Source organism: Gymnoscopelus microlampas (assembly GCF_963454915.1).
Source record: "Gymnoscopelus microlampas genome assembly, chromosome: 10".
Taxonomy (NCBI): domain Eukaryota; kingdom Metazoa; phylum Chordata; class Actinopteri; order Myctophiformes; family Myctophidae; genus Gymnoscopelus; species Gymnoscopelus microlampas.
The window spans coordinates 14,463,664-14,490,412 of NC_139947.1; the positions used below are offsets into that span (position 1 = coordinate 14,463,664).

General features: G+C 43.6%; 1 protein-coding gene across 4 annotated transcripts in view; it reads left to right on the forward strand.

The window, feature by feature from the left end:
* LOC311052848 (protein bicaudal D homolog 2-like) overlaps positions 1–26,749 on the forward strand; it is a 424,382-nt gene that overhangs the window by 9,436 nt on the left and 388,197 nt on the right. For all 4 annotated transcript variants that reach the window (XR_014601558.1, XR_014601559.1, XM_084068076.1 and 1 more), the window contains exon 2: positions 23,494–23,706. Coding sequence is in view for 2 of the 4 variants with exons in the window: in XM_084068076.1 (XP_083924202.1) it covers positions 23,494–23,706 (213 nt within the window). In the remaining 2 variants the exon portion in view is untranslated. The remainder of the gene's footprint in view (positions 1–23,493; positions 23,707–26,749) is intronic.

Here is a 26,749-nt window from a genome sequence, read left to right on the forward strand (position 1 = left end):
TTTAAAGCGAACATTTTTAACTCAAATCTTTGCTTCTGGGGGTCTCTGGAACAACATATTTTGACTGGGGTCTGCGGCCAAATACATATAATTTTGGGGGTCCTTGACATGAAAAAGATTGAGCACCACTGATATAGAAACATACGTTTTTCAGAATACTGTTGAGATTGAGGAGACATGTAGAACCGGCTTCAGGTATCAATGGGCTAATTCAAACATTTCCAAATATCTTGTATTTTTAATGGGGCTTACTGATTGAAGTGAAAGGTTCATGGGGGGATAGCTGTAGCTCAGCTAGGGTCATGATTCTGGCGGTGTAATCCTGTTAGTGGCCAGTATGGCCATCAGGCAGGAGCCCAGGCTAAAAGTAGAACATGATGTCATAGCGGAAGATGTACGGCTGTCACTCTCCACCATTACAACCATGTTCAATCAGCCTGATGGAACTTTCTTTGTACTCCTGCACTTCAACGCCTACTATAAATCTCTCAACAAATAACTCACTGTGTGTGTGTGTGTGTGTGTGTGTGTGTGTGTGTGTGGGTGTGCATGCATGCATGTAATTAAGTGTGTGTGTGTGTGTGTGTGTGTGTGAGTGTGAGTGTGCCCACACACACTCCCACGTGCACTCAGGCACGTGTCTGCATCATCTGTATTGTAGAACAGATGGACGGAAACTGAACCACAGTGTCTTCATTGTGTCCTCATCATGTCTCCTTCACGTTCTGTTGTTCAGCTGACTATCAGCCTCCATTTTGTCTTAATCATCTTACCCAGAGCTTCTATTCAGCACAGTTTTGTCTTTAATTTCCACTTTCTACAGCCATTGTTTCAGTAATTATGATGTATGGATAAATAATCTGAATCAGATTTATGGTCACATCACAGTTCTTCAGGTGTAAAGAAGTGGGTGAAATATGTTTTTTTGTAGTTTTTCATTTGCAGTTTTCAGGAAAGGGAAGAATAATAGACTATAGACAAAAGAAAATGATATTATACATACAGTATAGCGTAACAGGTATGTACCGGACATGAGAATACTACCAATAGCACTATGTAAAATAAAACACAAACAGCATTAGTAAATAAACAGCAAGGGTGCAGATGTGTACATAAGGTGCAGCAAAAGAACAGTAACAATAGTGTTTGTGCAAAAAGAAATAGTCTCAAATGCAGGTGAGACAAGGAAGGAACGTATGTAAGAACATACTTTAGTTTGGACATAAGAAAAGTAGGCTGCAATGCATAGGTATCTGCATAAGGTACATGATGTTGTAATCAGTATGAAAGTAGTCCACACATAAAAGGAACATAATCCACATGAAGAAAGCACTTAAAAAGCCTTGTGTCTTGTGGCCATGCTTTGGAAAAGAACAGCGAGCCATGTGGTACTGTGTTGGGTAAGACACAATGGTAAGACAAGTAGACTACCTACTGTAACTGGATGCACTTTAGGTTAAGTAACCCATGTTACCATGTTACATGATGGAGGTGCCCGCCTGCCTGCCCGCAAGTTATGAATTCTATGTTCTCCTGTTGGAATGTTGGGAACGGTTGAGATTCTACCCACCATCTGTGGGCGATGTGATCAAACTATTACGTTACAGGAACTTTATATAAATAGATGAATCAGAGTGTGTGTGTGTGTGTGTGTGTGTGTGTGTGTGTTTGTATTACTATACTTGCGAGGACCAAGTATAGTAGAATTTGAAGAAATATACATTGTGAGGACTGTTTTCCTGGTCCTCACAAGACAAATGGTTGTTTTATAGTTAAAAAATGTGTTTTAGAGATACGTTTACAATTAGAAACACATTCAGGTCGGTATTAGACATTTAGGTGTCTTAGAGGTTAGATTTTAGGCACTGGAATTAGAGTTCAACATGATTTATACTTAGTTGCGTGCCAGTGTCATGCACCGAAAAACAGCTGATCTATAAGCTCACAACGCGTCGCAGCGCGACGCGTTGTGGGCTTGTAGATCTGCTGTTTTTCGGCTTTAGGCTTACGGTTAAAAATGGCAATGATGAACGGCATTCATAACATGGCTGTCCTAAAGTGTTGATGTCCTCACAAGTATAGTAATACAAACGTGTGTGTGTGTGTGTGTGTGTGTGTGTGTGTGTGTGTGTGTGTGTGTGTGTGTGTTGGAGAGAGCAAGAGAGAGAGACACACACACGCACGCACGCACACACACACACACACACACACACACACACACACACACACACACACACACACACACACACACACACACACACACACACACACACACACACACACACACACACACACACACACAGCGAGAGAGACAGAGTTTGCGGAAGTACTTGTTTTGAGGCCCACCTCCTGTATTGTTCTTTTGATGGAGCATGTGGGTGAACTTTGTGTGCTGTTGTATCAGATTTCCTTCTAAAACCACATTATAGTCTGTGCCATATGGTCTGAGTAACACTGAATCCATGGATGACTACTTCACTACTCATCTCTCTCTCTATTGTCAGCACTCAGTGCTTGTTTTTATCATCCTGTTTTTGTGATTATGAATCTTTGCCCTTGAATGTCATTTCAAGGCATAAATTACACGGGAGAATTCCATAGGTTGCGCTGGACCGAACGACCTCCCTGCTCCCTCAACGCTGCACCTCTTCCCTCTATTGAATTTAGAGTCAGAAGCCACCAGGCCCGTATCCTGTTTACGTCTGTAGGAGCTGTGGGTATTTAAAGGAGCCAGGAAGCAGCTGAAATATGACTCTTGTATCAGACCGGATCTTGTATGAGGGGATCAGGGGGGGTAGAATATAACCCCATGGGATACATAGAGGGGATCAAGGGGGAGATAACCCCATGGGATGCATCAGTAAAGTCACCGTCAGTGGTGGAAAGTAACCAAGTACATTTACTCAAGTACTGTACTTAAGTACAATTGTGAGGTTCATTCACTTTACTTGAGTATTTAACATTATTTGATACTTCGACTCCTAATATCTCAGAGGCAAATATTGTACTTTTTACTCCACTACAAAATGATTTGAATACTTGAGTTACACGTTACTTTGCAGATTTAGATTATTGATACAAAACATACATTACCTATTTTAGTCCTATACTTCGGCTGTTCAAAAATAGCCGATCTACAAGCTGACAAGCTTTTTCTTTGGTACTGTAAGTATATTTTGATGCCAACACTTTTGAACTTTTATTGATGATTTTGTCAAATACAGGCCTTTTACTTGTAAAAGAAGCCCATTATAATAATTATCATTATTATAAATGCGATTATAATGATTATATATACCCAACCTTCATATTAAGTCTTACAGAGTATTTATAGATGGTGGTATTGCTACTTCTACTTATGTAAGAAATCTGTGTAGTGCGTAAACTTTGACCGATGAGGCGTTGACCCTTGTTGTTGGTGGACACTGGATCCTTGTGAGAGGAATGTGGTTGTCTTCCCGCTGTGTGTCACTAAATTCCACGCTCAGCGTGTTGCTTTTCCTGTTTTTTTGCCAGTTGTCATGGTATCAGAGACAGGAAGTGTCAGTCAATATGAACGCCACTGGGAGTCGTTTAGGTATTGATCAGAACTATTCACTCTCATAGCGATTTCCGTTCAGAACTGGTCACCAACAATGTCATGGTTGGCTGAAAGGGTCACTGCTTCTCTGCGTTTGCTGTAAATGAAGAGCAAATACTGTATGCAAATTATGATAAAAGTTACAGACAGTGTCCGAGTAGCTCAGTCGATAGAGCACTCACCTTTGGGGCACAAGGTTCTGAGTTCAACTCAGCGTATGAGTAGCATGAGTAGCGTATGTCGTGCACGTACAGTAAGTGCTGGGAGCTGATGGTAGGTGTTGTGCTCCACCTCAGCAATCCATCTCCCAGGGGTCTTGTGCATCGAAAAGGCTATATATATATATATACACCTTGTTCTCAGCCGATACCTTCGATAAGCCACTCCAACCTACTAGTACTTAGGACAGCAGCGTAGTAAAACTAATCCATCCCCTGTAGCGTGTTAACTACTTAAGCCTTATGTTATACTTCATAGTAAGATTGTAGTGTCTAGTAGTAGCAGAAAGAGACACAGTTTGTAGATCTGGTATTTTTGACAATGTTTGAAAACTTTAGCCTGCATGCCCAATATAGGGGCGCCAGGTTGAAAGTGGTTAGACTGGACAGAGGTGGTTTGGCTAACATTCTATAATCTCACCTAATCTCAGCGTACACAGGCAGGCAGTTACAGTTACTCAAGTGTTGGTGTGTTTGACTGACTGAACCTTTTAAAATAAATACAGACGCACGTGTGTGTGTGTGTGTGTGTGTGTGTGTGTGTGTGTGTGTGTGTGCACAGTCTGCACACACACACTTTTCTAATCCATGTTTTTTTTCTGAGCTCTTCCTTGCATGCCCAGAGGGCATATTGAAGAGCCCCTGGCTTGGGGTATTTGAACCCCCAGGATCAGCCCACGTTCAATAGCATATACGGAGGGCGGGAATAAATATGTTTAGAGTCACTATAAGAGGACAGATGGTGGGTGCCCTCCCTGACCCCCACTCTTGCACACACACACACACACACACACACACACACACACACACACACACACACACACACACACACACACACACACACACACACACACACACACACACACACACACACACACACACACACACACTCACAGGGGGGTGTGAGGTGTCGTACCCATATCATCTCTGCAGAACGGCTCAGACAGGGGAAGAGGGGCTTAGCTATATCGCGGCAATTACGACGCCGATGTGTCCCAATAATTACTTTCAACCTGGCGTCCTTATTTTGGGCATGTCATTATAGCCAGCACACATTTTCAGACGTTTTAAAACATTTTCAAAAATAGCAGATATACACACTCACAATGCACCCTCACAATGTTGTGAGCTTGCTAATTGTAAATGTTCTATTTGTGCAGAACTTCAATTGATTGGAATTTAGAATTAATTTTGCGCTTTTTGACATTCGGCTGCAGACCCCATCTCAAAATATATAGTTCCAGGTACCCCCAGAAGCAAAGATTTGAGTTACAAATGTTCCCTATAATATATATATTCAAAGATTTACACACATTTTCAAGATTTTTCAAAAAAATAGCCACGCTATGAGCTTGTATATCTTCTATTTTTGAACAGCCAAAGTATAAAATAATGTTTATAGCTAAAATCAAAAATGACACAGATGCTTTCCCGGATTGAATGCCTGCCATTTTCAAGAAATACTTATTCAGAGATTATCTGATTTGCACAGCGTACTCCTACACACTCTTCTCCCGTAGCACACTGGTATCTTCTGTAAACTGATATGGGTTCACTGAGGACGGTCAGTCAGATGGAGGTGGGAGAACATAGCGCCTATCTTCAAAGCCCTCCAGGAACTTATTGAAGTTTGTGGCATACATTTTGCCGTACATTGTCGTACAGTGTGCTTGTGTTGTCTGCTTCTGAAAATGAGACGCCAGAGGATGAGAGATCCAGACAGATGGGTATCAGTCACCCCCCCCCCCCCCCCTGTGTTTACAGGATATTTTGGCACACGCCTCTCCGGGTCCCTCTGTAATTTCACCAGCTCCACTCATCCCCATTATCTCCTGAATGACAGGGTGAAGCCTCTCACCTCATCTCATCTCATCTCACTTGAATTCATTTGACCAGAGGGCCGATTCTCCAGCTAAATTATTTTGTTGCTGTCGGGCAGAAACCTCCTATCTTCATATTTTAACTTTTTGTGTTTTTTCGTAAATTAATTCCCTACTTGATCATACATCAGTGTCACACAAAAGCATCGAAAGTAGCAGATCTACAAGCTCAAAACGAGGCGCGAAGCGACGCGTTTCGAGCTTGTAGATCTGCTACTTTTTCTATTTTTGAATTTGAATCCTGAAAAGTAACAGTTTTGGACATGGTTTCCACCCGACAGAGACGATTTATGGTTAGAATAGGAACCAAATGGACCCATACGGCTCTGTAACTCTGAGAGTGTGCAAGTGGAATCAAATGGACCCTTACGGGGTCCAGTCGATTCTATTTTGTACACTCTCTCTGAGTTAAATTTAAACACCCAGGATTTTACAGTGTAGATTATTGGTCCAGAGATGAAACTAGGGTGTCTGTGGCCTAATGCATAATCACACTGGGGGTCCTTGAAATTAAAAAAGGTTGAGAATCACTGCATCTCGCCTTTTTGGATGTTAGCCAAATTGAATGGCTCTAGCTAATGGAACATTAGCAGGTTACTAGGTCCCTTCGCCATGGGGGGCTCCTCCTGTTAACATTAACACTGTCGCCACAATCAGAGAACAGGGACACATTTATAGACCCCCAGATCTCCATACCCCCCCACCCTATCCCCCCAGGCTCCTAGTGAAAGTAGGCTAGTGGGTCTGGGGTCCCCCCCCACCCTCTCTATCAGGGTGTATTGTTTGGTGGCGTGGATGGTGGACTGACGGAGCGGAGGAGACCCTCTGGCCCAGGAGGGGGGGGTCTCTGGGAGTGGACAGAACGTGAACAGGAAAGGAGATTGAGCGAGGAGGGGTGGGCTATAGCTTTATAGCGATAACAACATGGGAGTTTGTGATGGAGAGAGGGGAGGGGTTGTGCCCGTCTCTCAGGGGTCCTTGAGAATTAGGGGAGGGGGGGTGGAGATGGGAGGGGCGTTGGGCAATGCCAGGGTTCCCTGTGGGAAACCCAGTTCGCTCTCTTTTTTATCAGCGAGCCTAGAAGAATAGAGCTTCCTCCTCCCATCTGCTCTAATGAGACTAAAGTGCTGGGGGATTTAAATAAGAGAATAGCCTCGACTTGATTTCTTTTATGTACGCTTGTGTACTTTGCAGCTCTCATATGAGAATTGTTTTGTATTTGAATGCCTGTCATTAGAGAGCCTGATGCATTGTTTACGTGGATGCATTTTTTTTTATTTTAATGAAGGCACATTGTTTGATTAAAATGGAGACACCTAATTGTTTACGTTTTGTATGCATGGCCTCTACGGTGGTATATGAAGTCTCACACACACTGTGCTTCAATGGCTATGGGCACACACACACACATACTACACACACACAAGCACGCACACACACACACACACACACACACACACACACACACACACACACACACACACACACACACACACAAATGAAATGATTGTTCATGGCAGCAGCAGACATGGTCTCATATTGCAGGGCTATGCCACCCTGACTCAATATTTAACCTTGCTGAGAGTGAGGTCTTGTAACCTCCTTCTGTCCAGCACTCATCAAACTAAGCTAAATGAACTCTATGGTGACACATCTCCATGTCCCCGTCTCTCCTTTCCTACTCGCCCGTTTCACAAACCCAGGAGCTTCTCTGTTGGGCGAGTGACCCATTGCTCACACACAGACGCACGCACGCACGCGCGCACACACACACAGTGTGATATAACTGTGAGAGGGAATGGGGGGTCGCTATTCTGTGTCTGTGTGTGAGCAATGGGTCACTCGCCCAACAGAGAAGCTCCTGGGTTTGTGAAACGGGCGAGTAGGAAAGGAGAGACGGGGACATGGAGATGTGTCACCATAGTCATTTAGCTTAGTTTGATGAGTGCTGGACAGAAGGAGGTTACACATGGATTAAAGTTCTCAGTCGCCACAACTCATTTCAGTCATTTAGGATTCCGTAGAGACGAGAGCGTGCCTTTCTCTTGGCTTGTAACTTTAACTCTGCGGCTCTGTCAAGCCCTACACCTACTGTACAGTAATAATATATGTATATATTTTTTATACTAAAGAGTATTTGAATTGGTCAAACTAGCAATAGAACACATGTCATGTTCAGATTAGAAGCATCTTCCATGAAATCCTAATGTAACGTTCTTGGATATATAAGGTTAAAACTTCAATCTGCGATTTTATTTTTAACTGCATGGTTGGCTGTACGTAGGATAGCAGGAACGTATAGGTTTAGAACGATAATACCAAAACATCATAATTTCACATTGTGCTAACAATAATAAACAGAGAGCGCTAGTGTGTGGGGGCGGGGCTCCTTTCACACTGTTTCACAACTCGCAGATTGGGACTTGGCCGGACAAAACCTTTCAGTTGTAATATTAGTTTTTGCTTTAACACCTGAGAGGTTAGCATTGAGGAACAGAACAAAACCAGACTGCAGAAATTGAAATTGAGACAGACCTCTCCTGCCCCACCCCCATCCATCCCGTCTGCTCCCTGATTGATTGGACATGTCTGGGGATTGATGCACGAGTCTAGGATGATGAAAAGGAACTCCTCCTTACGGCCTTGTACACGTTTATTCATTTAATAGACTATCGCTGATGGGGTTAAATAACAGCTGGCCGATAAGCATGCATCATATGCATGGAAAAACAACAATACACAAACAAATAGATGGAGACCCCACCCCTTCCTCTTTCCCCCCTTCCTCTTTCCTCCTGCCCTGGGACATGGTAAGGTAATGTAATCATGTATATGTGTGTGTGTGTGTGTGTGTGTGTGTGTGTGTGTGTGTGTGTGTGTGTGTGTGTGTGTGTACACAATGCACACATATTATCGTCAGCTGCATCCCAGCTGCTCTCCTTTTCTTGGCAGCAGGAAGGGGTGATTTGTGTTCAGTGGTGGCAGTCATATCATATGGGAGCAGACATGCTCTGTAATACAGAAAGGAGACTTGGAACAGCGGTTTACCATGGATCAGGTCTGGGCTCAGCAGCACAGAGCAAAAGCAGCAATTCTCCGAAAGCACACCGACGGCAGCGCACGTTCTGTGAGCGAGGAGAAACGTACTTTGAACTCCCAACGTAAAGTCAGAACTGCAGACTCAACTCCCAATTTACCGCCATGATCTGAAGACTCACCTCTTCAGATTCCAGCTCACCCCCCTACCACTTAACCCATTCAAAACGCATCTGTGTCACTTTAGATTTCTTTGGATATTCAAAAATAGCAGATATACAAGCGGCACCGAGTGCCGCGCTATGATATACTGGTTGATCAGGACTGTAGCCAGAGAAGGATTGGAGAGAGCAGGTTGTGTTGGACGCGGCTCTGAAACAGCCATCTGTGTCAGTAGGAAGCCCCTGCCCCTCGCTCTGTCACTGTAATTGGCATGGTATCCTTGACAACGGAGGGGGTTCAGGCCCGTGGATCTGCAAGGTTTCAGCTGCTCAGAGTGTTGGTGGAGGTAGACAGTGCGACAGGCAGACTTTCGAGACCCAAAATAGGAATTTGCTGTCTCCCCAGGACCCAAACTTACAAGAATATATTATAAATTCATCACTGAAGCCCCAATTCAACAATCTTGTAGATCAGCTATTTTCACTATTTTAGAATTATTTTTGTTGTATTTTTTGGGGGGGGGGGAATGAATTATTTTAAAAACAATTCTTAAATTTCTGATTATGTTTCTTTTCTCTTTGAAACTTTCTGAAAATCCATTGAAAGAAATTTGACAGACAGACAGCTGAATGTGTATGGGGAGGAAGGCAGAACGACAGGCAGACTATATAGGGCCTGGCAGACAGACAGCTTTAGTGTTGGGGAAGAAGGCAGAACGACAGGCATGCAGACTCCATGGCCTGGCAGATAAGGAGTTTCTTTGCATTGCAAATGGCTGAGGTCCTGTTTGTCCAGAGCTGGTACGGAGCATAGCTGAGATATGAAAGGCGATAAGAAAAGCAGATCTCACAGCCGGGCACTGATATGGTGGTGCAGTGTATCAGCCCTATTGAGTGTGGTTCTCCCTCGAGACCCTGGCTTTTTATCTCTATTCAATAACAGATTTAGCAGCTAAACAATAGAATGGATAAACAGACTCCACAAACACGTGCCTCTTTATTATTTCATGAACTGCCACCAGGAGATAGCGGTGGCTTTTTGTTTTTCAAACGGACGGTTGAAAAACAATAGCGTGGTTCACGTCCTCGATTGCTCGGCAAATAACAGAGCGTTTTCTTGGCACGTACGAAGTGCCCCGGTGTGATTTCTGCCCTCTTTTCAGCGTTCCTATGTCAATAAACCAAGAATAACCTGTAAGCCAAGACCAACGTTCTCAGAAAACACAGAGCTGCGGTGGCTTTGTAAATGTTTATCATCATAGATTAGATTTAGAACACGGTTTGTTTTAGTGGCCTACATTTCACTTGTTTCTGGAATGAAAATGGCCCTCGCTGGCTAAATGAAACATTCCATACCTCGTATAGGTGACGCCCCACTCGAGTCCTCCCACGGATAACATGTTGTCAGCCACATGAAGGCGCTAGGTATTTTGCCGCCGCCGCAGAACCCATAATGACTGCTTTTAGTGCTAATAACACAGGAGTCACACCGTGGATACACACCAACACTCTGCAGACACACAGATGCACGCACGCACACGCACACGCACACGCACACGCACACGCACACGCACACGCACACGCACACACTCACACTCACACTCACACTCACACTCAAACTCACTGCTGGCAGGTGTGTGTTAAAATACTGTATGCTTTACATGAACATTATCCTCTCCAGTCTGCTGTCAGTTTAGACATAATGTATATGTATATGAACCTCATTCTATGAATATGGATGACCGGTATATGCGTTTGAACATGACGTCTGACATGGCTGAATGCCCACTTCAAGCAATCATTAATACATCCCACTTAATAGTCGACTAAAACATGATTTAGTTGATGCTATTCTCAACATTTGTATTCCTTTTTTTTTTTTTTTAAGATTTGTTTTTGGTATTTTTTTATTGTTTTTTTATTGGAGAGGGACAGGGAAAGTATGTCGACAGGAAGAATGGGGAGAGAGATGGGGGAAGACATGCAGGAAAGGCCGGCGGGAACGGGACGCGAACCCGCGGCACACTGCTATTAAGGATTTGCAACCAGGGTGCCTAGACCGCGACGCCACGGTCTAGGCCATTTGTATTACTTTTGGGGAGCTTTTCTGCCCTTTATTGATAGTACGGGAAACAAGGTGAGAGAGTAGGGCAGTGACATGCAGAAAAGATTCCGTGCGGCCCGGGAATCAAACCGGGGACTCTTAATCAGTCATCATCATCATGTGGTACGCTGTACGGACCGTAAACCACTCGGCTATCGACGCCCCAACTCCACTCTCTGTGTTGATGTTGTGTACAACACTCAATCAGTCCAAAAGCAGAGCTGAATCTGATTAGACTTTGTCACGCAACGATATACAAGCGATCTACAAGCTGACAACGCGTCGCATGGCGCAATGTTGGCAGAACTTGGCGTGCGACGAAGTATTAATCAAGCATAACAGCCCTGGGGTTGGCAGAGAGAACAGCTCTGTTGGTTTGGTGTATCACTGCAAAGTTAGTTATAATTAGGACTGTACTGATGTTTTCTGTGGTTGCGGGTGGTTTTCTCAGTCAGGCGTGTTATAGTGGGCCTCCAGAGTCTGATTAGCACAGACCTGTAACTTTGTGGGATGTGAGTGAGTGAGGAGCCCAGTATGTACAGTTCCAATCCTTTCAGCATTTTTCTCTCTCTCTCTCTCCTGCCCTTGCCTCACCCTGCTCCAGGGATGACGCTGGTTTTAGGGAGGTTCACGCCCTTGTGGGGGTGGGGGGTCAATTCAGCATAAGATCAATGTTTTTATTAGGTTTCGAGAGCCTCTGGCTTCGAACCCTATTACATCTGTAAGAATTCATGATCTTCCGCCGGTTTTGCCAGTTCTGGCCTAACCGCCTGGTCACTTCTTATGAAATTCGGCAATATGGTAGAGGGCTATGCCAAACGGCGAAAACCCGAAACTCACAACCATTGGCCAAAGGGTGGCGCTGTAGCACTCAATTGAAAATGCCAACTTTGAACAGGTACAGCTCATGCCCTGTTCGACCTACAGCCATGAAACTTCGATACACACATGCGTCTCCTCATGCCTAACAACTTTCGCTGTTTGACTTTTGACCTCTGACCTTTAGATCTCCCACCATTTCGAATTCTATGAAAAGCAGTAAAAAGCAGTAAAAAAATCACTTCTCCTGGGATTTATGAGCAATCTGTACGAAACTGTATACACATGAACTTTGGACCAATGCCGACAGACGTAACTTAGCGGATTTTCCATAAGTGAAAACGTTAAGCTTTTATAAGCCAATGAAAATTGCAGCTTTTTTTAAATTATTCATCTGCCCCTAACACATACATGCAGACTCACATTTGTTTGACACTTTGCAATATTGTAGAGGGTCCTTCCAAGTATCACTGAAACCAATCTTACTCCAATTGGTCAAAGGGGGGCGCTATAGCAATTTTTTGAAAATGCAAACTTTAAACAGGCAAAAGTCATGCCTCGTTTGGCCGACAGCCGTTAAACCTGCTTACACATGTGCCTTGACTCATGAGGAACACATGTATCACTTTGACCAGTAAGCTCTGCCCTTAGATTGTCTGCAATTTTGAGCAGTTTGAAAAACATTTAAATCCAGGATTTCTGAGCAATTTGCATGAAACTGTGTCAAATACATGTTTGAGGCCCTTTTTCACAGGTTCAGGTGTGTTGGTTCAATAGCTTGATCGCTTAATCATCTGCCTTGAAACCATAGGGTAGCCGGTTCGAATCCCACCTCAGTTAGACTTAATTATAATTGCATTGCACACAACATGACTATACCAATGAATACATGTGCAATTGTTAAAGATGACGAGAAATGCATACTTGAAAGTAGTTCTTTTCAATGTATGACGTACTTCATTCGCGCTTTTGTTTTGTTTTGTTGGATTCTCCCTTTTCACTGTCTAAGGCTGTGTATTGGATAGCTCCACCAGTAGAGTGTGAGTCTCATGTGCCGAAGGTCCCTGGTTCAAATCCCACTTATTACAGTTCACATTTAAATTGCATTGTACAAAACATGACCCTGTTAATTCAGACAAGTGCAATGTTTAGACAATAACACGAAATGCTTTTGAGAGTAGTTTTTTTTTATGTATGACATACTTTCTTGTGAAAATAGCCGATCTACAATCTCACACCTTTTTAGATAGCAACGCGTTGTGAGCTTGTAGATCGACTATTTTCCACTAGTTTCCATTCCGAAATATATTGAGCAGTTTGAAAAACATTTAAACCAAGGATTTCTGAGCAATTTGCGTGAAAGTGTGTCATGTGTGTGAACTCCCTTTTCACTAGTACAGGTCTGTTGGCCCAATGGCTTAATCATCTGCCTTGAAACCACAGGGTTCCTGGTTCGAATCCCACGTCATGTAGAATTCATTATAATTGCATTGCACACAACATGACTGTATCAATGAATGCATGTGCAATTGTTAACCAGTAAACTCCGCCCTTAGATTGTCTGCAATTTTGAGCAGTTTGAAAAACATTTAAATCCAGTATTTCTGAGCAATTTGCGTGAAAGTGTGTCATGTGTGAACTCCCTTTTCATCAGTTCGGGTCTGTTGGCCCAATGGCTTAATCATCTGCCTTGATACCAGAGCGTCGCCGGTTCAAATCTCACCTCATGCAGACCTCAACTCAATTGCATTACACACAACATGACTGTATCAATGAATAAACATGCAATTGTTAAATGAAACGCTTATTTAGAGTACTTGTTTTCAATGTATGATGTACTTCATTCCCTCTTTTGTTTTGTTTTGTTTTGTTGGATTCTCCCTTCTCACTGACCAAGGCTGTGGATTGAATAGCTTGATCAATACAGTGTTAGTCTCATGTGCCAAAGGTCCACGGCTCAAACCCCACTTGTCACAGTTTACATTTAAATTGCATTATGCAAAACATGACCCTGTTAATTCAGACATGTGCACTTTGCTCTCTCTCTCTCTCTCTCTCTCTCTCTCTCTCTCTCTCTCTCTCTCTCTCTCTCTCTCTCTCTCTCTCTCTCTCTCTCTCTTCTCTCTCTCTCTCTCTCTCTCTCTCTCTCTCTCTCTCTCTCTCTCTCTCTCTCTCACTCTGTCACAGTCTGCCACTCTGTCACTGTCTGTCTGTCTGTCTGCCAGTCTGCCAGTCTGCCACAGTCTGTCTGTCTGCCAGTCTGCCACAGTCTGTCACAGTCTGCCAGTCTGCCAGTCTGCCACTCTGTCACAGTCTGCCAGTCTGCCACTCTGTCAAAGTCTGCCAGTCTGCCAGTCTGCCAGTCTGCCACTCTGTCAAAGTCTGCCAGTCTGCCACTCTTGTCACAGTCTGCCAGTCTGCCATTATTCTCGAAACCGCTAATTGCTGCTTGCAGCTATATTTATTATTATTATTATTGCTTAAAACCATTCAATCCGGGAAAGCATCTGTGTCATTTTAGATTTTAGCGTTGGCTATTCAAAAATAGCAGACATGCAAGCTCACAGTGTGTCACGAAGTGACGCGCTGTGAGCTTGCATGTCTGCTATTTTTTGGACATTTTTTAAACATCTTGTGTTCAAAGTGTGAGAAACTGATTTAGAAGACATTTCTAGAATCGGGCAATGGGTCAAACCATTGAAGTTCTATTACTATTTGTTTTTTTTATGTTATGGCCAGTGTTTTTGTCTGTGTTTTTGTCTGTCTCACACTGTAAGCTTTGCTCACTTTGAGCTTACAGAAAAGCAGCGTTGTGGGAGAAATCATGGCTCTATTCCAGGAAATGTCCTTAATGTTTAGTGTGCGATGCATCCCTCACCTCAGCATCTCTTCTTCCCTCATATTCTCTGTGGTGTATGCCTTGCCTCTGGCGTATATAGAAGCGCTCAGCCTGTGCGGAGCGGTTGTGACTGAGGTGCAGGTTGCTGCATCAAGGAGAAGACCTGGGGCTATCAATGCATTCTTCTGGCTTCATCTCAGGAGAGCAGAACAGGCCTCAACATGGCTGGTGCAGAATGGTTGATTGCAGGGCACGAAATTGGAAATGGAGTGTGTGTGCGTGTGTGTGTGTGTGTGTGTGTGTGTGTGTGTGTGTGTGTGTGTGTGTGTGTGTGTGTGTGTGTGTGTGTGTGCGTGTGCGCGCGCGCGCGCCTACGTGTGTATGTGCGGGCCCTGCTGTACTCTGTGAATCAATGTGGCTCTGTGCCAGACAATATCTAATGCCCGGTTCGTACTTGGTTGCGCATTATTTCATGCAACCTAAAATAGCAGAACTGCAAGCACACAACATATCATAATGCAATGCACTGTGAGCTTACAGATCTGCTATTTTTCTCTGTGCACAACACCGGCATCCAAGTGTAAGTATAAATCAGGCATAATGTCTCTTCCACCTTCAATCTCATTTCCCTTTGCAATTTGCATCTCTCTCTCCCCTCTCGTTCTGTCTGTTTTCTATCCCTTTATCCCTCCTCTCTCTCTCTCTCTCTCTCTCTCTCTCTCTCTCTCTCTCTCTCTCTCTCTCTCTCTCTCTCTGACAAAATGTGATTGTTAAATCAGACAGTTGCGATCATGTAAACGACAATTACATGAAGCACTCTGGTGGGAAATGATTTATTTACATAGAAGAGCATCCTGCCAACAAGTATGTTTCTACATTGATATCTAGTGACGTGAGAGACATTGTGAGAGACAGGGAGAGGAGGAGGATGTGAACCAGTGGACGGTGAATGAATGAAGGAGCACCTCTGTGTTATTATCAGGAGGATGAAAATCACCCTCTGTTCGTCATCATCGCTCCATGTTCTCTCTGATTGCAGTCTAATAATAGACCTCACACACTGTTGTAGGGTTTTGCAGAGTGGTAGTTGAATGTCTGTACGTAAATACCACCCTGCACTGCAGTTAACCCATTTAGACCTGAGGCCGATTCTAAAAATGTCTCCTAAATCAGTCAAACTGTTTTCTGAAACACTTATGTTGCTATCATATCAGTGGTTATCAAACTTTTTAATGTCAAGGACCCCCAAAATGATATGTATTTGGCCATGGACCCCCATCTCAAAAATATTTAGTTCCAGGAACCCCCAGAAGCAAAGATTTGAGTAAAAAATGTTCGCCTTCAAAAATGTATCCTCAAAGATTTGCACACATTTTCACGATTTTTGAAAAAAATAGAAGATCTGCAAGCTCATAGTGCGGTACTCGGTGCCGCGCTATGAGCTTGTAGATCTGCTATTTTTGAATAGCCAAAGTATAAAATAATGGTTTAAGTGGTTACACAGATACGTTCCCTGTCTTAATTGATTAAACAACGAGCTCTGTTCAACTCCGGAACAGAATATGAACATTAAAAAAAGGATCCATTATTGTAAGCAGATGGTGACGTTCAGGCCAGCTAAATATAGAACTAACAAACACACCTAAAAATGCGTGTATGTATGTACAGTATGTATCTCTGTGTGTTGTTTGAGCGATGGCCTGTGAATGAAACAGAGAGAGAGAGAGAGCGAGAGGGAGGAAGGGGACGAGGATGTATGCTGTTTATCGTTCCGATAAACAGCATACATGGTGGTTCCGTGGCTCCACGTGAGGGAAGGCGCACGAGGCAGGAAACACCCCCTCCGCACACACACGCACACACACACACACACACACACACACACACACACACACACACACACACACACACACACACACACACACACACACACACACACACACACACACACACACACACACACACACACATCCTCCATCCCTTTCTTCCTCCCTCATTCCTCTGTGGGCTCTTAACCACTTATAAACCCTTTATATGTCGGCCCCCTCCTTTTTTCCCTTTACACCAAATCCCTTCGCCCGAAAATAGCCGATCTAAAAGTTGTGACCTTGTAGAACGTCTATTTTCGCAGAATGTTGGCCTGTTGTTGTGACATGTCCAGAATTTGGACGCCATGCAGGGTTCATGTGGTTAACACACTGACCAGCCCTGAGTCACTCTCATGGCATGCTAAGTGACCTGACTTTCAGTGATGTAAAGTAACTAAGTACATACTTACTTAGTACTTAGCTTGTAGATTGGCTATTTTTATACATTTGAAAACTTGTGAAATGGGACATTCTGCATAATGAGTACTTTCTACTTTTGGTACTTTAAGTACATTTTGATACCAATACTTTTGTACTTTGTACAAGTACATTTGGAATTCCGAACCTTTACTTGTAACTGAGAGTATTTCAACATTTCTGCAGTATTGATACTTTTAAAGTAAAATAATTGAGTACTTTTTCAACCACTGACCAGCCCTGACTGAGTCACTTTCACGGCATGCAAAGTGACCTGACTTTTTATGTATGAGTCAGTCCGCCACCGCAGTAGACATAACACCGTATTGTTCAATCTCCACACAACAACCAACTCTTTTTCTCATTAAACAACAAGGTTGTTGTGCAGATCCTGCTGCTGTAGTGTCACAATGTCTTGCTGAGTCTTCAGCCCACCCTCTAGCTGGCGACACAATGCTCGTACGAAGGGCATTGACACGTGCATTCTCATATCACGTTTCTGAACACGGCTGCATTTAGCGTTTGTTTATTATTGCTAGGTAAGCATGACCTCTGTTCAACCCTATCGGGCATTCACTGGACCTTGGAAAAAAATACTGCGATAGCACTTCAGCTTCAAAACCAGCAGGATTGGTTGACATGATCTTGCCACGGCTTAGGATTTTTTTCCCCAGACGAATCTGTGAATATTTGTTGTTTCTGTCTATATAACCACTTTCACGCTGGCGTCCCTGTTTTTCAAACTTTTACAAAAGGGTTTAGGGTTACAAAACAAAAAAGGAATCAGAGTGTGTCGCGATGATATTTTTGAACAGCTGAAGTATGAGATATGGTTTAAGTGGTTAAGTGACTTCTTTCTGGCTGCTGGCCAGAAATCTACCCAATGTCAAACCACAAAGTCACTGCAACTCAGTGTTTTTTATTGTCTCCCTTCCTGTCTCTGTCATTGTCTGAATAAATCACTGAATAAAATTACAGACGAGGCCGGGACGAGATGATAAGCTGTCAGCCCCTCCAAACAACTCCAACTGAGTTAACAGTGGCTTACCAAGAACCTAATCATTCATTGACAAAAGACTTTTGTGCGTGTGCGTGTGCGTGCGTTTGTTTGTGTTTGTGTGTGTGCGTGTGCGTGTGCGTGTGCGAGTGCGTGTGCGTGCGTGCGTGTGTGCGCATGTGTGTGTGTGTGTGTGTGTGTGTGTGTGTGTGTGTGTGTGTGTGTGTGCGTGTGCGTGTGTGTGTGTTGGGACGGAAGGTGCAGGTCCTTTCTTTTTGCCCCAAAACAAAGATGTTGTTTGGACTTTTATGTTCTCTCCCCCATCCCGTCTCGTCTGCCTTTTCTTGTGGTCTTTGTTGTGCGAGCTTTGGTTTCTCTGTTGTCAAGGACAGCCAGGCTGCCAGACAACAGGGAACTGAAGGGAGATTTTAAGGTATTGTCCAAATCTCAAAGTGATTGATCCACCTACAGTGGTTTCTAATTGGGCTTTGGGCCTAAATGCAATGATTATAAAAACAAGAAACAAAAACACTGATATCGATTGAAATGGTGCTGGCCTATCTCCGTCAAACACTGCAGCCATGTGGAAACGGAGGAGAAGAGAGAGGAGAAGGATTATAGCTTTAATGCTTGACTGTGTTGGTTTGATCCTGTACTTCAAAAGGCTGTGCAGTACACCTATCTCTGGAGACATCTGTATACATTCCCCCAATGCCGTTCAGCAGGCCTATCTATATGGAGACATATAGTTCTGTTCTGTTCTCACAATGCGAGGGAAAAAAATCCCTACATATCTTCTCCCAGCAGATCAGAAACTGAAAATAGAATTTTAGATGTTTTTACTGAGGTTGCACTTATTGATCTGCTTGCTACTGTACCTGTTGGAGAGAGAGAGAGAGAGAGCCAAAGCCCCTCTGTGCGCTGCGCGCCTCATTGGATTACTGTGTAGGGGAGGAGTTTGAGCAGGGAGAACCAATGTGAACTCTCTGACCTTGCAAGGTCTCTGTAGGCTGGATCCATGCTGTTAGAAACACCACCAGCAATAGGCCTGTAGCCTTCAGAAAATATCATTTAGCATTTCCCTTCACTCCCAAGCAGCAGCAGCAGCAGCAGCGATCATGCTGGGCCATAAAGCAGGTCTGGTTTGGCCCTTCCTTCCCTCTAATCATGGACTTAAAACCATGTCACTGCTGTGGATTTGGTCAGATAACAAGACACAACCACGTCATGTCTGAACATGCATGCCCTGAAATTGGATACACAAGCCCTCATTGTTTAGATCAAAGTCATGGCAACATTTGCTTTGATGAAAGATAAAACTCCATTCTTACAAACATACTTCCCAGAGAGTGAAATGAAAGCCCTAAAGCTCACAACGTGTATATCTGCTATTTTTGAAGTAAAACATTTCTTTTGACACATTTTGGCTAATTTTGAAAAGTTGCGGTTAACATAAATTTCAAATTATGTATTATCAAAAGGAAATGCATGTATTTAATTCAGTCTGAAAAGAAGCAGGGCTTATGGCATATCAATCAATCAATCAATCAACTTTATTGTCACAACACAATTACAGGTAACGGTGAGTTGAAACTCTTGGTTTATTGCAGGCATTCACCACCAGCCATTCAAACGAATAACCAGGGGGGGGTATCAACAGTAGAGTCATGGATGCTCCCATCCCCCCAGGAAATTGAACATTGCTCGTGACTTATTACAATATAGTTTTGCCCAACGTTTGATGTTCAGTTACACATTAACCCCGTGTTCATCATATGACTGTGATGGTATGAGTAAATGACACAGAGAGGGAAGTAATAACATGATGTGAGCGACGGGGAGGAAAAAAAGGAAGTGGAGGAAGATCAGAGACCCTTTCTGACCCCCTCATCCAATTAGAGGACTCCCTTGATCATGGTTCTTCTGCTCTGTGCATTAAGGGGTCTACTACACACATGGGGGGGGGGGGGATCAGAGCTCAGCAGGGTGTCTGTGTGTCTGTCTGACCTCAGCCCGTGATGTATCTATGCACTGATCTGGAATCAGAGACATGAGACGGAGATATGACCTTTCATCTTTTTGTAGGGTAGCTTTCATGTAGTGTAGTCACACGATTCATCTTCTCCAGAGCTAGACCAATATATCGGTCAGTATCGGCAATTAGGCAGCCGATTTTATCCGATTTTTAACCACTTTAAACCTTGCATCCCTAATTTGGGCACGTATAGACGAAAATCCTCTTCTCATCGCTAATCGGTGGTGGTCTATCTGGCATCTGCCGTTGGTCGGGCTCTAATCTTTATCCAAAATACTCTAGTGCATCTGCTTCCGCATAACCATATACAATTCAATCTAAACGCCCCGCTGTCCTTCATCAGCCTCCTCACATGCATTCATAATCTACACTCATATCCTCAATATTAGACGCTGATGTGAACACATGGCGGGCTGGAGGTGAATTATAGATTGGGTCACCAGATCACTGTGGGATTATAGTAGTGGACGCGTGCGTCACTCTCATCACAAGACTGAGATTACAAAGCTTGGGTGAGCAGATTTTGGCTGGGGTGCTCCTCGTTAGGAGAGGGACGCTGTGTGGACGACTGACCCATTATCTCTGGCACGTGTCAGATTAGAATGATAGGATTCCCCCGTTTTTCCGATTGAGTTAATCTCTCTTCTTAATGACAGTCTAATCAAACATGGATTAGACGTGGCGGGGCGTAGGGGGATGTGATGACATTGATACGATAGACTACTAGACACTCAGCTGATGTTTTTATCGAGCCATGTGGGTCAGTGAGTGCACTACAGTGAGTAATCTCACGTGGTGGACTGGTGACACACATCGTCTTGCGTCATTTATTCCAGTGACGGAACGGAATCACAAGTCGGCATGCACTGGGTTTTGCCAGAGAATAACTCTGGTAAGCCTCTGACTGACTACTGTTGTGGAATTCAGGATCAGTCAGTAATTGATGAGGCAAGAGGAAACAATATTTCAAGGTGGTGGTGACATGAATTCATGGGGAGAAGTACATTAGACACACACAGGTCCCTGGTAAGGTAGTTCTGCTAATGAACACAGGAGTTAGACCATAGTTATACTGTATATAGTGTCAAAAGGCCAAGTTGTACCTTAAACTACCAAAACACAGGTAACAAAACAATAGCTATCAGGCATAAGCGACAAGCGTAGACATCTTGACTCTTATAACAGAGCAGAATATCAGATCATATCATAAGGCAAACTATGAACAACATAAAGCAAAAGTAAAGGTTGGATAAAGGCAATTAAGCATAGCTCCCATTGAAAACAATTGAAAACATAATCAGGAAATAATTTAATTTAATTTCAACCTTTATTTAATTCTCAGAAAACACTGAGGGCTAAGAGACCCTCTTTTCCAGTGGTGCCGAGATTACAAGTCTGAGAAAAGAACAAACAATATAAAAATAAATAAATAAAATAACATGATTTAAAATAAAATTACATCACATGCTTTATCAACATCAATTAAAACGGGTGCAATTTAGATTGCACCAAAGTTGATATATCCGACTGAAAGTCACCTAGGGGAACAAGAGAGCTGTACTTCAGCAAACCCTGTAAGGTGTTCCAGGTATGCAGGGCACAAAACTTGAAATCTTACTTTCCAAACTCAGTGGAGACATGCGGAATCTCAAGCATCAAACAGTCCTGAGAGCCCGTATGATAGGCACTTGTTTTCCACTGCCAAAGATAAATAATGCCTTGGTGGACACATCCCCTATAGCCCAGTCCACACCAGTGATTCGTATTAATGCAACAAGTTGCAACTTGGGCTGTGATATCCATGACATCCATGAGGGGACAGATCAATATAGTGGTGTAAAAAAGGCGGGAAGCTGAGGGACATGTATTCTAAAGTAAACAGGAAATAGCTGACAAATACAACACAGGGAGAGAAACCCAAGAAAGGCTGAATAAAAGGTGTAATATAACATTGCTACAGACCATATGACACAAGGTGCTGTCTAACATACTTAGTATTTGTGGTCAAGCAAACAGACCATGTGTTCAGCATGCGCTGCTATCTCCACCATCTTGACCAGCACGTGACAGCTTGACGAGCCAGCATGCACGAGACATGATGTCATGTTTTTTTCTCTAACCCACTAAGCTAGTTCTACATGTTTCGTTTTCCCCCCGTTTTTTTTTACTAAGTCCTTGAAGTAGGTCAGGTTCAGAAATATATCATTTCCACATGCAGATGATTTCCTCTTTATGAAGGAATTACTGGGATTAAAATGAACCACCGTTGACCCGATAAACTCCAGCGTCAGTCCAGTCACGTGCAGTGATAGAGTGGAGGCTTTTAACAAGCCCACACATTCCCCATGGCCCCAGGTGATTCCAGACCATCGCGTGACTCACGCTGAGAGGCCAGATGAGAATCTGAACGGCCAACAGATCACTGCTGGTTGGACATGAAATGTGTAATCATGGGGTGATAATTCTGAGAAGACGACAAAGAGCACGCGAGAGAGAGAGAGAGAAGTCTGTCTAACCTACATTCTGTATGGTGGATTCTATCACTCTTTCTCTCCTTTTTTTCCCTCTGGTCATGTTGAAATGTGTTGTTTGAGTTTGTCTGCCTTGTGATCCATTAACAAATTAAGGTCAATGTTGAAGGGAAAGAGCTGTTAATAGCAAAACCGGCCCCTCATACAACACATTCTCACGGGGCACGTGAGCGCCGACACAATACATTACTGTCCTCACACACGGTATATCACTATGGAGGAAATTAGAAGCCTATATTCTTAGTTGGTTCTCAATCCTTGTGTAAAACAAAGCCTGGTATGTATGTGTATGTAGGCTACTAGGCTATACTGTGCATTTGTGTATTATGTATTATGTTAAAAGCATTGGGATGCTGTCTTCTCACAAGGACCACATACTGCGTCAAGATGTCGTGTCCAGTGTAGGCCTAAGTTGGCGGGTTTACCAGGATTTTATCCCACTTTTCCTGTTACCCCATCTGTGGAGTCTCTACTGAGCACATGTAGTGACTGGCATCCTGCTGGGAGCTGTGGGGGTGTTAATGCATCCCAGATGGGGGGGGGCGTCTGATTATCTCTCTTTGAGTAGATGCTGGACCTTTTAATTTAGGCCTTTTTGTTATTTTGTGTGAAGCCCTGTCCTCCTCTCCCTGTATGCATGGTTGGCTGTGGAGTCCCCAGCTGAACCGCTGCAGTAACAATCTGGCAACACAAAGCAAGGCTTTGGGCGTTGCAATCCTGCAATTTCGATATTTCAATCCTTATCCGCTCGCTGCAGCCATTAACTCACATTATCCAGCTAACCGCTGCTTTAAGGAGGTCTGTATCTCTTTAGGAATTAAAGCGATTTGGAAACAACTGGACAAATGAAATATGAACTCACAAGCCTTCGAAATCAGTCTATTTCTATGTCTCTGTGTGTTTCCACCCCTCATTCATCATCATCATTCATCAATCATTTACAAAGTAGACTGCTCCCTCTCTGAACAACTCCCAGATTTCTAACCAGCATCTTTGTGTCTTCTTCAGGCCTTTGGACAAGCCTACTCCAACCACAGGAAGGTGGCAGCAGACGGGGAGAGCCGCGAGGAGTGTCTGATCCAGGAGTCGGCCTCCAAGGAGGCCTACTACGAGCAGAGGGTCCTGGAGCTGCAGGCGGAGGTCCGCCAGGCGCGCAACATCCTCACCAACACCCAGTCTGAGAACGAACGCCTGGCTACCATCGCCCAGGAGATGAGAGAGGTAAGACCAGGGGTCAGAACCGGAGTGCTGAGTCTCTGGATGAGAACACTTAAAACGTTTGCCATTTTGAGAAGGACATTTTTTATTTGTTGTCATGCTCTCTTTGGTGTAATCTGGTTGCCAGCCATGTTATCTGATCCGACTTTCATTTCATTCAGCTGGTTATGGTATGTATGGTGCATTTATGAAGCACCTTTCTCCAAAGTGCTTTATATGTGCATTACATTCGCCCAATTCACACACACATTCACACACCAGCGGTGGAGGAAACCATGTAAGGTGCCAACCTCCTCATTGGCAGTGGTGTAAAGTAACTATGTATTTACTCAAGTACTGTATATTATTATGTACAATGATTTGAACACTTTATTTACTAGTTACTTTGCATGTATAAATTATATTATAAAACATATTAACCACTAATAGCCCTATTTTGTACATAGGCTATTTGAAAATAGCCGATCTACAAGCTCACAACGCGTCGATGCGACACGTGAGCTTGTAGATCGGCTATTTTCAAACATAGTACTTCTACTTTTGGTACTTTAAGTATATTTCGATGCCAATACCTTTGTACTTTCACTCAAGTAACATTTTGAACAAAGGCCTTTTACTTGTAACAGAGTAGTTAAGTAAAACTTTTGAGTACTTTTTCCACCACTGCTCATTGGGAGCAGTTCAGGGTTCAAATTGGAACGTCCCTGGATCGAACCGAGTGGCCTCCTGAGCTACTTACTGCCTTGCACTATCCACTATTGTAGGTCACATGCTGTTAGCCTGATCAAGCTACCTAATAATTCTGACCCGTCTGTACTAGCCCTGATATACCTTTACTTCCCAAAGAGAGCATCCCCTCTTACAATGCAAGATCTTATCATCACCGCTGTGATAGCGAGCCCAGGCAGGACTATTCATACTGTACCCTGATCATTTTTGGAACTTGTGGTGCGGGGGAGGGGGAGGGGGGGGGGAGGAGGGGGGGGGGGGGGGGGGAACAGGCTCCATGTGTTCAGTTGTGGTGTGGTGTCTTCAAGGGTGGAGTAATGATTAGAGGGTTAGTAAATACAGAGGCATCTTGTTTTGCCCATGAAGTTTGAACCTCGTCAAGTGACGCGCTAGTACGTTCTTGCAGATCACTGCACGTTTTAATAGGGCTGTCACGATTACAAATTTTAAGTTGACGATTAATTGTCACTCAAATAATTGCGATTGACAATTTCATTGTGTGTTTGGCGTAACATATGAAGCCTTTTAGGCTTCGTAATAAGAAATTGCACAGGGCAGATATGACAAATAACTGGAATATACCAAGAAAGTATTGACAAAGTATTGACATGTTTAATAATTTGATACATGTAAAAAAACAGAAATAGCTGATCTACAAGCTTTTTTTTATATTTGAAAATGTGTGAAAATGTTTCAACATGGAAACGATTCTGACGATTATGCAAAAATAATTGCGAGTAGACGATTATGTAATAATTGTGACAGGCCTACGTTTTAATTAATTTACTAATAGGTCCACCGCTGACTGTATCACAGCTCCACATTCCACATTCCTGTGTTGAATCTGCTGGTAGCGTGCGCCCTACCGTCCCCTACCGCCCAGCCCACACATACAAGTAAAGCCTCATTTATATACTTGTTTGTGAGCTTGTATACGGCACGCAACCATGTAGAAAGCGGCTCTAGCCCTCCCATTGTAGAATCACTGCACAAATTCCTCAACTTAACACCCGCCTCCGATATGACAGCACAGCACTCATATATTTATCCTACCCTCTCAGACAGTACCAGCCATCATAATGCAAACCGCTATTGTCTGTGCCCCACTTTAGACATTGTCTTGGTAAATGGTCTGCATTTTCTATGGCGCCTTTTATCCAAAGTGCTTTACTGGGTGCCCTGCATTCACACCCACACACCCACCCACCCACACACACACACACACACTCACATTCACATACCGATGGTGGAGGCAACAATACAAGGAACAAATCTCATTGGGACCAGTTAGTTAGTTCAGTGTTATACTCAAGGATACTTCAACATGAAGCTAGGAATTGCCTGGGATTGAACCAGGAACCTTCCGGTTTACTAAATGGCCACTCTACCTTCTGAGCCACTGCCAGGCCCCTTTGCATTGTTCTGTCACTTCCAATCAAAGCTAATTGACCTCATTCGAAAGAGAATTAGAACACAGAGCTGTGTGTGTGTGTGTGTGTGTGTGTGTGTGTGTGTGTGTGTGTGTGTGTGTGTGTGTGTGTGTGTGTGTGTGTGTGTGTGTGTGTGTGTGTGTGTGTGTGTGTGTGTGTGTGTGTGTGTGTGTGTGTGTACTGTATGTGTTCGGCGCTGGTGATGAAGGGATTGAATTAACAGGGCTCCAAAGGTTGAACCCCCTGTGAGTGCGGTCAGTCCGTGGGCTTTGAACCAGCCTGATGGAGAGATGAGAGAGGGCTCCGCTGCTTCCTTAGAAGTGTGCCTTTGATGTGTAAAGACCCCTCTGACAGGCCAGGTCAAGACGAGAATATTAAGGAGATGTTTCGAAGCATCAGCTAATAACAAGAGGCAGTAGAGTCTGTATTCCACTGCATGCTTCTAACTCAACTCGACTTGACTCTATTTGCTTTACTTATTTTCCACTGCAGATAGGACTAGGGGTCAGTGTTGATCTCGTTGACTAAAACTATGACGAAAAATGTTTGTCGACTACCTTTTTTCACTGACAAAAACTAAATAAAAACTAAATAAGAACTAAGCTATGGTGAAAATGTTAGGGAGTGGAGAAGAGATCCAGTAGAACTAAAAGACATGTCATTTTATGTTTGGTTGCTCTCAGGTTTTGCGCTCTGAAAATAGCAGATCTACAAGCTCACAACGCGTCGCGGGGCGACTCGTTGTGAGCTTGTAGATCGGCTATTTTCAGCATGCAACCAAGTGTAAAATCAACCATTACGACGCCATCAAGGCCTGCCAAAATACATTTTAGTCGATTAAACCAACTGTAGATTTGGACGACTAAAATCTTATATTTAGTCGACTA